The following is an 11902-nucleotide window of genomic DNA, read 5'->3' on the forward strand; positions in this document are numbered from 1 at the left end:
CTAACTACTACCTCCTCCAAATGATACTCTGTTCCTGGACTGAGAGCCCCTTTCAGCCTACCTCCCACCAACCCACCCCTGGGCTCGGAGCATCTCCTGGTTATGCCCCTGACTCTTACACATGGTCAGTGTATTTGCTGGCCTCCCCCTAACCTTGGCATTGTCTAAACTTGCCTTTTCATTATTGCCAGTGGCAAAGTGAGCCTTCCTCTTGCTCTTACAGAAGCCATTATTGCTGCGTCTGAGGTTGGGAACCATTTTGAGGTCGCAGATCTTGGGATGCACAACGTAGCTGTCTCCCTCATCAGGGCAGACTCCATTCAGCTCTGGGGGTAGCATTCTGGCTTGCCTGCCACTCCCAGCTACGGGGCAGGTCTCTCGTCACCCTCAGCACAGCCTCTCGAGTTTGTTACGCCGAGAAGTCCTGAAATGCAATGAAACAGAAAATAGTAAACATGCATCAGAAACACAAGGAAACTCTAGCTGGTGCTTGCTGCTAGGAGAACACCCCTCACCATGAATCCTCTCCCTTCAATCCCAGCATGCTTTGGGGTTTGTTTCAGATGTGAGCTAGACCAGTTATGCTATGAGCTAGACAGCACAGACTTCTAAATTAATCTGCTGTTTTCCTACAACAGGCCCCGAATGAATGATCACAGAATCGTAGAAATGTAAGGACCTCGAGCCGTCATCTAGCCCATCCACCTGCACGGAGGCAGGACGAAGTAAACCTAGACCATCCCTGAGAGGTGTTTGTCCAACCTGTTCTTTAAAACCTCCAATGAGGGGGATTCCACAACCTCTTTCAGCAACTTGGTCCAGCGTTTAACTATTCTTATAATAGGAAGTTCTTCCTAATATCTAACCTAAATCTCCCTTGCTGCAAATTAAACCAATTAAATTATGAAATAGGGAAGATTTTAACTAAAAAAACAGAACTGAACAGTAACATACACTGCATCTATATTTATGTGTTCATATTAATATGTATGCCTAGTTGTGGGCTCATATTTATATCACCGACAGCTGAGTTGTTAATTTTTTATCTATAACCCATGGCATATAACCCAGAGACACAACCACAGACCATTCTCCAAATCAGCCTCTCATTAATAACCATAGACACCATCATCTTCTTTGTTACCCTCCATACACAGAGCAGAGATTCAACTCCTCACTCAGCTCAACACATCACATCTCCCACACACAGCCCAGAAATGATACCTTGCCCACCCGAAGCCATTATTCCACCAAATGGGAAAATACCCAATCTATCCGATCCACCCTCTCTCTATAGATTAGAAATCCCATGTGTCTTCCCTATTCACCCTGCTGGGGTGAGTCAAGGACCTTCCGGCTACACACCAGCTATCCACCTTCATCCAGGTTGCTCTGTGCATACAGACCAAACCCTCAGCTACCCCCTGCACCACACCCGGCTAGTATGTTACTTGCCCTGTCTTTAGAATGTCAGGCAGCCAGAGTGCATGCTCCCTCCTTTCAAAGGGTGTAGCACCCTCCAAGCTCACCCTCACTCCCAGATCCCCGGGGTGAGGTCTAGGCACACTGCCTGTGGGAGCCCTGCTGGACTGACAGACTCTACCTGTAGCTGCGGTCTAAAGCCACAACTGCACCCTCAGTGTCATGAGGCTAAATTTCATTTATGTCTGCGGAGCACTTTAAGATCTTCAGCTGGAACGTGCTATAAAAAGGCAACGTGTTATGATTATTATTTATTCATACACCTGCAGAACGATTCAGCCTCCACCACATCACAGTCTGGCTGGGTCATGAGCAAATAAGCCAGTTTTCCAGCAGTGGGATAGGATTAAATGTTGTAGTCTTGATGTACAGTTGTTTTCTTGGAAGTGCTAATTTTTTTGTCTCCCCCATTAAGGTCCCTGAGATGCTACGGCTAATTCAGTAGGTTGCACAGTATGAGACCAATGCCCCAGTATGGCACTAGCTGGTGTAACTGTGCTGCAAATGCCACGTTTCACATAAAATATTTTTGTAAAAATAAGTTCCTGTCCTCTTTTGCTCATTGCGATCCTCTCTGGCACTTTCCATAGATTTCAGACCAGAAGGGACCACTGTGATCATCTAGTCTGCCCTCCTCTGTAACACAGCCATAGGACAGTCCTGAATTAACTCCTGTTTGAACTAGAGCGGATCTTCTAGAAAAACAACCAACCATCCAATCTTGATTTTAAAATGGCCAGTGATGGAGAATCTACCACAGCTATGGGGAAACCGTGCTAATGGTTACTTACCTTCACAGTTACAAATGCACACCTTATTTCTAGCCTGAACTTACCTAGCTTCCAGCCCTTGGATCTTGTTACACCTTTGTCTGCTAGACTCAAGAGCTTCCAATTTCTGTTCCTCATGGAGGCACTTGAAAAGTTGCCCCACAACCTTCTCTTGGTTAAGCTAAACATATTGAGTTCCTTAAGTCTATGTAAAGCCCAGTGGGCCTTAAACCTAGCCCTGCAGAGCTGCTAGGCAGCAAACAGCACCATGCTACCACCAAGCAGCAGCTGTAACCAGCTCCAGCTCCACTACCTACAACCAGCTGTAGACACAACCCCTAGGAAGTCCCGCCTCAAGGGGACAGACAGGCAGCAACCTCATGGCTCCTGATTGGCTCCCTGCCATATATAAACCCCAGGGGTACTCCAGGAAGTCTCCAGGCAACAGTGTGGATCTCCAATAGCTACTATTACTGGGCTTGGGCTTGGGCTTGGGCTTGGGCTTGGGCTTGGGCTTGGGCTTGGGCTTGGGCTTGGGCTTGGGCTTGGGCTTGGGCTTGGGCTTGATTTGGACCTTGCCTCCTGACCTTTGGTATTGACCCTAGCCTGGAACCTGACTACAGACTCCTCTGCTGCTCTCAGCCTCAGGTTTGACCCAGCTCTGATCTTTGGTCCTGACTACCCTGGATAGGATCCTGACAGCCTATCACTATAAGGCAGGTTTTTTAATCCTTTAATCATTCTCGTGGTTCTTCATTGAACCCTCTCCAACTTATCAACATCCTTCTTGAATTGTGGGCACCAGAACTGGACATGTTCTGGTAATAGTTGCACCAGTGCCAAATACAGAAGTAAAATAACTTCTCTACTCCCACTCGAGATTCCCCTGTTCATGAAGGGTTGCATTAGCCCTTTCTGTCAGAGAGTTGCACTGGGAGCTTGGGTTCAGCAGACTATATACCATGACTGCCTAGTCTTTCTCAGACTCACTGCTTCCCAGGATAGTCCCTCATCCTGCATGTCCTCCATTCTTTGGACCTAGATGTATGGCTTTGTATCTGATCGTATTAAAATGCTTGTTCACTTGTGCCTAGGTTGCTCTGTACCAGGGACCTGCCCTCTCTATTTACCACTCCCCCACTCTTTGTGTAGGAGTAGCTACCTTATTAATCTCAGAGTCCTGATCACACTGCATTCTGCCTATTGTACTTACACTCCCCATGCATTTTCAAACTGCACCTTGTATCCTAAAGTGGTGCATAGCCTTGCTATAAACAGTTGTACAGGTGCAGTATTCCACCCCAGAGGTAGCTGCAATTCATCCCGGGAGAAGTGTGTCCTCTGTGGTTATGTGTCTGGTGATCTCAAAGGAAACAGGCTGGACAGCGAGAGGCAAAGACCACTAATCCTTGATGGTATTATACCTTGATAGTAGCAACTCCTACAACTAAGCTTGCCCAGCATGGCTAATTATAACCCCAGGTTGAATTGCTTTGCCAGTTGTTCAGGCTGCAATTGTCTGTTTGCTCTCTGCCTCAGGCTGAATGCTCTTTTGGAAGAGTTCAGTCATTTCTGTCACAGCTGGGAATAGAATCCAAGTCTCCACTATCTTACCCCCAGTTCTCAGCTGCTTAGCCCCACACTTCTTAGGCGGAAGAAGGAAGGGAAAGGGAACTACTCTATGTACTTAACTATGTGCCTGTGAAATTGGGCTACTCCTGCATAGGTTGCCCATGGCTTCTATAGCCCAGATTTTAAAAGGTATTTAGGATCTAGGCACATATGTCTTGCATCCCCCTTTAGTGGCTGGTCTACAGAAGAGCTCACACCCTTCTGCCACTGGCAGCTATGGAGTTAGCCCTTCGCTCAAATGGTGGAGGGCTGTGCTATGGGAGCGAAGACCATGGACTGATGGCCCTGTTGATGCCTGGTTGGTTATCTCACTGTTGAAATTGATAGATTGTGTATCTTTCTTTTAAAATAACTTGGGAAATTACATACAATAAACTAGATTTACATTCTTTTAATCAGCTTGCAAAGTCAAGCACTGAAAAGTTAGGAAACACCAAAATGAAGACAAACCCATGCAACCTTACTTCAGCTCTCTCATGCATTATGATGCTGTCTTTAATTTAACGATCACACACTGTATCTTTTTTTTTTTTTCCCCCCCCACAGAACCACTGCCTCATTCAGTGCACAGGCTGGATGGTGCTCCCTGAATGCATTGGAGTTAAACAGGAAATGAAGCTACTGTTGGTAGAATCCCTAGCTTTTTCACTGCAAAAGTTGGAAAGTGTGTCAGGAATGAGGCAGAAAACTACAGGAGGAACAAGAATGGGCATGTGGTTAAGGCAGCTGACTGCAACCAAGGAGACCTAGGTTCTGGCCTTTGCTCTCCTACATGCAGGTGTTGGCTAGATCATCACACCAAATGTTTCCACAGGTGGCCTCCAGTTCTGTACTTCTCATTTTCTGTGAGTCTAACTTGAGATACCTCATTTAAGGGCTGAACATCCACACGTGGGACTGAAGTCAACAGGTTGTGTGGGTGCTCGGCCCCCATGAAAAATTTCAAAACCATTGAAATAATTTAGCAACTTACATCCCACTTTCAAAAGTGACTTAGGGGCATGCAGGAGCTGAAATCCCATTGATTTGCAGGGAGACGTGGGCTTCTTCGGCCCAGAGCCTCAAAGGCTTTTAGGTACCTAACTCCCATTGCTCCCATGGATGTCAATGGGAGCTAGGTACCTAAGTGCCTTTGAGCATCTTAGCCCTGTGTGCCTAGCATTCATTGCTGTCCTTTGGCATACGCAGACAATGCGGCTGCGTAGGGCACCTGAAAATTTGGGGCACCACTGGGTGTTAGACTCCACCCTCCCGGCTCTTCCTATCCCTGTTCTGATACTTCCTGCAGACTCCCACAGCTGGCTGCTGCAGCCTGGTGAGTCTTCCTCGGGAGGGGATTGAATAGTTAAAAGTGAAAAAGCTTCTAGCCTGCCAAACCTATTAGCACAACACTGAAACTGTTAGAGCCATTCAAGTGGTAATGATTCCATTTAACAGTCATTTGCCAAGCCCCAGGTATTATACTGTCAGTTTCTGAATTTACTGACAAAAACATTGTGCATTACTATAATATTTACTCAGAACATGTTAGTCTACAGGACCTTAGTTTAAAACTTGCTTTAAAAATATTTCATTAGTGAGTTGAAGATTATAAAATCACATCTCTAAAAAATCCTTGCATAGATTTTTAGATGCACAATCATCTTTAGCCTTAAATGCTTGGATCTTCAGACATAGTTTTTTAAATAAATCCTTCAAAAGACCACCCTTATCTAAAATACACATTTTAATTACTATAGTAAAAAAAAAACAAAACAAAACAAAAAAAAACCCTTGCTTCCAAAGTCTTCCTGTCTTTCTGTCCATCCCTTTCTCCCTTCACACACACACCACCCCCTCATCCCCATCCCAAAGAGAGCCCTTAAAGGGAAAACACCCCTTTCCTTCCAGATAGCTGGACAAAGAGTTTCCCTTTCTTTACTTCTGACTATCTGATGAACTAGTTTTAAGAGAACTCTCCAGCAAAATCAGTACCTTAGTAAAATATAAAATCCTTTGAAGTGCCTAAAATCTTTGGAAACATATTTTTTTTTAAAGTTGGTGAAATGTCATTGTCTGTTATGGAGATAACAAATTTCATTGTCTATTGTTCAACATATCTATTGTTATGGAGATCACACAAAGTAAGTTAGTGTTCCCTTTCTCTAAAAGCAATGAACTTGTTATGAACACACTAAACCTCTGTGACTGATTAATTTAAATTAATGTCTTCGTTTCACTGAGTTAAATATGTAGTAATCTGGAATGATTGATCTGGAATCATGTCTCCCCCTACCCGTCTCTTTTCCAAGCTGAAAAGTCTGTCTTATCAATCTCTCCTCATATGAAAGCCATTCCATACCGCTATGAAGAGAGAGATTAATAAGACTGGGACTTTTCAGCTTGGAAAAGAGACGGGTAGGGGGAGACATGATTCCAGATCAATCATTCCAGATTACTACATATTTAACTCAGTGAAACAAAGACATTATTTTAAATTAATCTCTCTCTTCATAGCGGTATGGAATGGCTTTCATACGAGGAGAGATTGATAAGACTGAGACTTTTCAGCTTGGAAAAGAGACGGCTAAGGGGAGATCATTTGAGGTCTATAAAATCATGACTGCTGTAGAGAAAGTAGATAAGGAAGTGTTGTTTACTACTCATAACACAAGAACTAGGGTTCACCAAATGAAATTAATAGGCAGCAGGTTTAAAACAAATAAAAGGAAGTATTTCTTCACACAGCGCACAGTCAACCTGAGGAACTCCTTGCCAGAGGATGTTGTGAAGGCCAAGACTATAACAGCGTTCAAAAAAGAACTAGATAAATTCATGGAAGGTAGGTCCATCAATGGCTATTAGCCAGGGTGGGCAGGGATGGTGTCCTTAGCCTCTGTTTGCCAGAAGCTGGGAATGAGCGACAGGGGATGGATCACTTGATGATTACCTGTTCTGTTCATTCCCTCTGGGGCACCTGGCACTGGCCACTGTCAGAAGACAGGATACTGGGCCAGATGGACCTTTGGTCTGACCCAGTAGGGTCATTCTTATGTTCTTATTACTTTTATGAAGGCTTAAGAGTACATTTAAAATATAAAATCAGCTTAGAAATACCAATTAAGAAAATGTAAATCAGAGAAGAGCTGCATCATGTATTCCATAATATTTAATGACAGGTTTCAGAGTAGCAGCCGTGTTAGTCTGTATTCGCAAAAAGGAGTACTTGTGGCACCTTAGAGACTAACCAATTTATCTGAGCATAAGCTTTCGTGATGATGCATCCGATAATATTTAATGTTGTATTCAGCAAGACAGCTGACTTGCCCTTACTACGAAGTTTTTGCAAATAAATGTCTGACAAACTTCAGGGCAGCTCAAAAAACCTGTGACTGACTTTTTTTTTTATTCCCAAGCTTAGAGCTTTTAATTAGGTACCTTCTGCATGTCCATTCTGCGGTGAGGGAACGTGTACGGGGGTGTCTGTGGGGAACTGTGACTCTCCGCTGCTGTGAGGTGGGCCAGGCGTCTCGCTATCCTTTGCTGCCTCATCCCTTCCCCCTCGCCCCCCTGCTGGGCTGCCGTCGGGCATAGGGGCACCAGTGTAATAATACTGCGTAGGGCCCTATAAATCCTAAGGACGGCCCTGCTAGCGTTCTTTAGAAAATGGAACAAAGGCTCCTAAATCATTTAGCTGCATATTATCTCCATATGTCCAAGGGGGCTGCCAAGATCAAAAGCTGGAAAAAATGTACACTACCTTTTGGGGACCTCACTGATTGGTGTCTCAAGCTGGGCCCCCATGGGTAAAATTTTCAAAAACTGCTATCTCACAGGGGAGTCATAAAGACAAAATCACTAATATGTGGGAATGAGGCACTCAAGATGAGCAAGTGCCTCATAGTGATGAGCAAGCCCAGAGTCTGATAATTCTGTATTTAGTGGCTATTTGGGATGGTTTGCAGTAAATAAGGCCTCGGGGGGTTACACACTGAATGATGAGTGGAGAGAGAGAAATACTGAGACGCTTCCACGTTCCCAGAGTTCTTGAATATTGGTGGAGCATGGGCACCCCAGGCAGCGAGTTATATGGGCCTAGGGTGCCCATGCTCCACCAATATTCAAGAACTGGGGCCCGGCTCCACCAATGTTTGGGCTTATATTTTCAGAGCTGTCCTGTCCATGGGATGGACCGGGGCAATTGCCCCAGGCCCCACGCTTTGGGAGGCCCTGCGCTTCAGGGAGACATGGGGTCCAGGGTGGCCTGGGGGGTTAGCGCGGGGCCTGACATTGGCAGCCGTGAGCGACCCGGCCCCAGCCTGCTCTGCTCCGCTCCACCCCACACCTCCTCTTCCCACTCTGCCCCCACTCCACCCCTTCCTCCAAGCCCCCGCCCTGCCTCTTCCCGCCCCTGCTCTGCCCCCTCCCTGCCCCCATTCCACCCCAAGCCGCGGTCCCCACCTGCCTCTTTCCAGCTTCCCCACGAGCGTCGCCAGGAGCCAGCAGGGCAGAGCAGAGAGGGCTGGGGGGGCGTCACTCGCTGCTGCTGGCGCCAGGCCCCCTGCTAACCCCTCCAGGCTGCCCTGGATCCCGTGACCCCCTGAAGCACAGGGCCCTCCAAAGTGCAGGGCTGGGGGGCGGTTGCCCTGGTCTGCCCTATGGATGGGATGGCTCTGCTTGGACCCATTCTGGGCACCACCAAAAATTATACAAACCTGGTGCCCACATAGCCACCCTCTGCATGGAATGAGGCAGGGACTTTTTAGGGGGGGAAAAACAGTATCTTGTCTAAAGAGGGCCTTGGCCTACATCAAAGAAATCCTCAACATGCACTAGAGATGGCTGAACAAAATCACAGTTATTTAATATTGTATTTTGCTCAATACCTCCATCAAACAGCAGAAGGCAATCCCATCTCACCTCTCTGGTATCTGCTTGTATAGAGACCAGGATAAAACTCAGGCCTGTGGTACACCCTAAACTAGCCAGCAGTGCCTAGCCCGCACAGCGCTCGCTGACGGGCGTTCACACAGGGCCCTCCAATGGGCACTGCATACACAGGAGCCTACTAAGAGAAAGCACAGGCACAAAGGATTCCACAAGGGACACACACGCACATCTTCCAAGGTGGACATGCACACAGCCTATCTTACAGGGAGCACATGCACACAGGAGCTCTCTCGTGTCACATGCATACATGCGCATGGCGTGGTGAGGACCCCAAAGTGGTTTTGAATGGATTAAAGGGTTCTTGCACCCCTGCCCTACAGAATAGTTGCAGGTAGCCTGATTCCTGAGCAATTTTGGACAGCCCTCAGGGGCATTTCTGTCAGATTCTGTCCTTCTGCAGGGCACTGGGTGCAACTGACATTGTCTGGGACAGCCATTCCCAGGCTTTGCAGCTTCCAGGCCCTGACTAAAGTTCCTGAAAATCTGCTAAGACCCAACACAGAAACTGTACATTCCAAACAATGTACCTGCTGTGCAGCCTCCTCCTGCATCTCCTGCTCAGACGTTCGGTGCCAGACATGGGGAATGTCCCTTCGACCCCCCCCTCCAGGCAGGTCAGTTGACTAGTTGAGACCCAGGTGATGAGAGAAGAATCAGCTGAGGCATCTCTGAACTGAATGACTGCAGTTAGGAGGAGGAGACGGGGCTGCTGCTGGCAGCCTTCCAGCAAATCAGACTGCAGAAGCAGTCCCTAGACCTGCTAGGGAGCTTTAGGCATAAGGACAATCCAGAGTTTGCTAGACCTTGGTGAGTCACACACCCTTTGTAAACTGCAGAGGAACCCTTTCCATTCCACAGCCTGACAAGGCACTTTCTTTCTCCTGAGTAGCTTCATCTTAACAATGCAAATGATAGTCCAAAATCTGAACCACTCTTCACAACTCTTAATCAGTGGCTGCTTTGTTATGTATGAGGGCCCCATTTGCAAGAATACTTGCTGAAAAGAATAGCATATCCACTGCTTAGATGGAGACTTGGGTCCATTTATTTCCAAGCCTGGCAAGTCCTGAGTAGATAACAAATCTCACTATACTTAGCATTATATGCAGTAAACACTCTAAACCTTAAATTACTGTTCATGGCAATAAAGTCACATTTCACATACATTCTCTCTCCTATTATGCAGTTGAGGTGCAGGAGGGGACTCCAGTCTGGGGGGTGAGGCCGAGGGATTTAGAGTGTGGGAGGGGGCTGCAGGTTGAGGCAGGGGATTGGGGTGCAGGAGAGGGTACGGGCTCTGGGCTGGGGGTGAGGGCTCTGGGGTGGGGCCGGGGATGAGGGGTTTGGAGTGCAGGAGGGGGCTCCAGGCTGGGGGGTGGGGACGAGGGGTTCAGGGTGTGGGAGGGGGCTCTGGGCTGGGGTTTGGGGTGAAGAGGGGTGAGGGCTCTGGGCTAGGGTTGTGGGCTCTGGGGTGAGGCTGAGGATGAGGGGTTTGGGGTGTAGGAGGGGGGTCCAGGTTTGGGGGGCCTTAGGGCTGGAGCAGGTGGTTGGGGCTCGTGGCTGGGGCACAGGCTTACCTTGGGTGGCTCCTGGTTGGCAGTGCTGCGGGTCTAAGGCAGGCTCCCTGGCTGACCTGGCACAGGACTGCGCCCCAGAAGCATCTGGCAGGTCCAGCTCCTAGTCGGGGGGGGCAAGGAGGCTCCGCACGCTGCTCTCGCCCACAGGCACCGCCCCCCACCAGCTCCCATGGGAGTGCAGAGCCAGTGCGTGGGGCAGGGGCAGCATGCGGAGCCCGTGACCCCCCACCTTGGAGCCGGACCTGCTGGCGACTTCTGGGGTGCAGCGCGGTGCCAGGCCAGGTAGGGACTAGCCTGCCTTAGACCTGCAGCACCGCCACCTGGACTTTTAACGGCCCAGTCAGCAGTACTGACCGGAGCCGCCAGGGTCCCTTTTCGACCGGGCTTTTCAGTCAAAAACCGGACACCTGGCAACCCTAGCAAAAGTGGCTGGTGAAAGATCATGTGTCCCTACAGAACAGAGCTGGGAAGAGAAACATCTCATTACAGAGCGATCGTTTACCTTTCTGTTGGGGATAAGCCCTCAGTGGAGGATCAGGCCCTCTGCACCTCTGTACCATGGATGCAATAGCACTTCTCTCCCGCGCCGGGAGGGGGCGGTCGGGGGGGGAAGAGGGAGGGAGCACATTAACACATGGGCAGTGGGTAGATCCTGGGGCTGGGCCAGTGCATGTTCTACAGGAGGGAGCAGGGAGTGGAGCCCCCCTAACGCAAAGAGACCCACAGCTTAGAGCCTGCTGTCCCTTCTTCCCCACCCTCCGGGCTTGTCTACACTGGCAAGTTTTGTCACCAAAAACAGCCTTTTGGCAACAAAACAGCAAGAGCGTACACACTACAGTGTGACTTTTGTTGCGAAAAACACCCAGTTTTGGCAACAAAAAACTTCCACCCCTATGAAAGACTTTTGTCTTTTCCCCTCCCTTGATTGTGGGCAAAGAGCCAGTATAGACACTGCTGATTGTTTTGTGGACAGCACTGGCTTCTGCCAGTATCCCACAATGCCTGCCCTGATTGCTCTGCTCCGTGATGTCTGCTGCCCTACAGGCATGCGCCCCTCCCCTTCCAAAGCTCCCCGGAAGTATCTGTGAACAACTCTGGGAAGTATTGGGGAACAAACAAAGAGCAAATCATTGGAATGCTCCTGTTCTGCCCTGCACTAGGAACACAGCAGTTCCCCAGCAGGGAGAGCTCACAGAGCTACTCATGATGTTGCTCTCGGCAGCTGAGGGGGCTGTGGGAGAACTCGGAGAGAATCCCAAGATGTCGGGGGGGAGGGCTAGCTCAGTGGTTTGAGCTTTGGCCTGATAAACCCAGGGTTGTGAGTTCAATCCTTGAGGGGGCCACTTAGGGATATGGGGCAAAAATTGGGGATTGGTCCTGCTTTGAGCAGGGGGTTGGGCTAGATGACCTCCTGAGGTCCCTTCCAACCCTATATTCTATGATTCTATGTGCAGCAATCAGCTCTTCCTTCCCACAACACTGCACTGTGGGATACATACCCACTGTGCATTG

The 11902-nt window shown here is 48.6% G+C and overlaps 1 protein-coding gene across 1 annotated transcript in view; it reads right to left on the reverse strand.

Moving 5' to 3' along the window:
* The window catches only part of TRPM2 (transient receptor potential cation channel subfamily M member 2), a 57419-nt gene extending 47957 nt beyond the window's left edge, over positions 1 to 9462 (reverse strand). Inside the window, exons 1-2 of the mRNA XM_007052618.3 lie at positions 9341 to 9462; positions 175 to 424 (exon numbers count right to left, since the gene is read on the reverse strand). Of these exons, the coding sequence (XP_007052680.3) occupies positions 175 to 339 (165 nt within the window). The 5' untranslated portion in view covers positions 340 to 424; positions 9341 to 9462. The remainder of the gene's footprint in view (positions 1 to 174; positions 425 to 9340) is intronic.
* Positions 9463 to 11902: the final 2440 nt, after the last annotated feature.

The sequence above is a fragment of the Chelonia mydas genome, chromosome 9 (assembly GCF_015237465.2).
Source record: "Chelonia mydas isolate rCheMyd1 chromosome 9, rCheMyd1.pri.v2, whole genome shotgun sequence".
Taxonomy (NCBI): Eukaryota; Metazoa; Chordata; order Testudines; family Cheloniidae; genus Chelonia; species Chelonia mydas.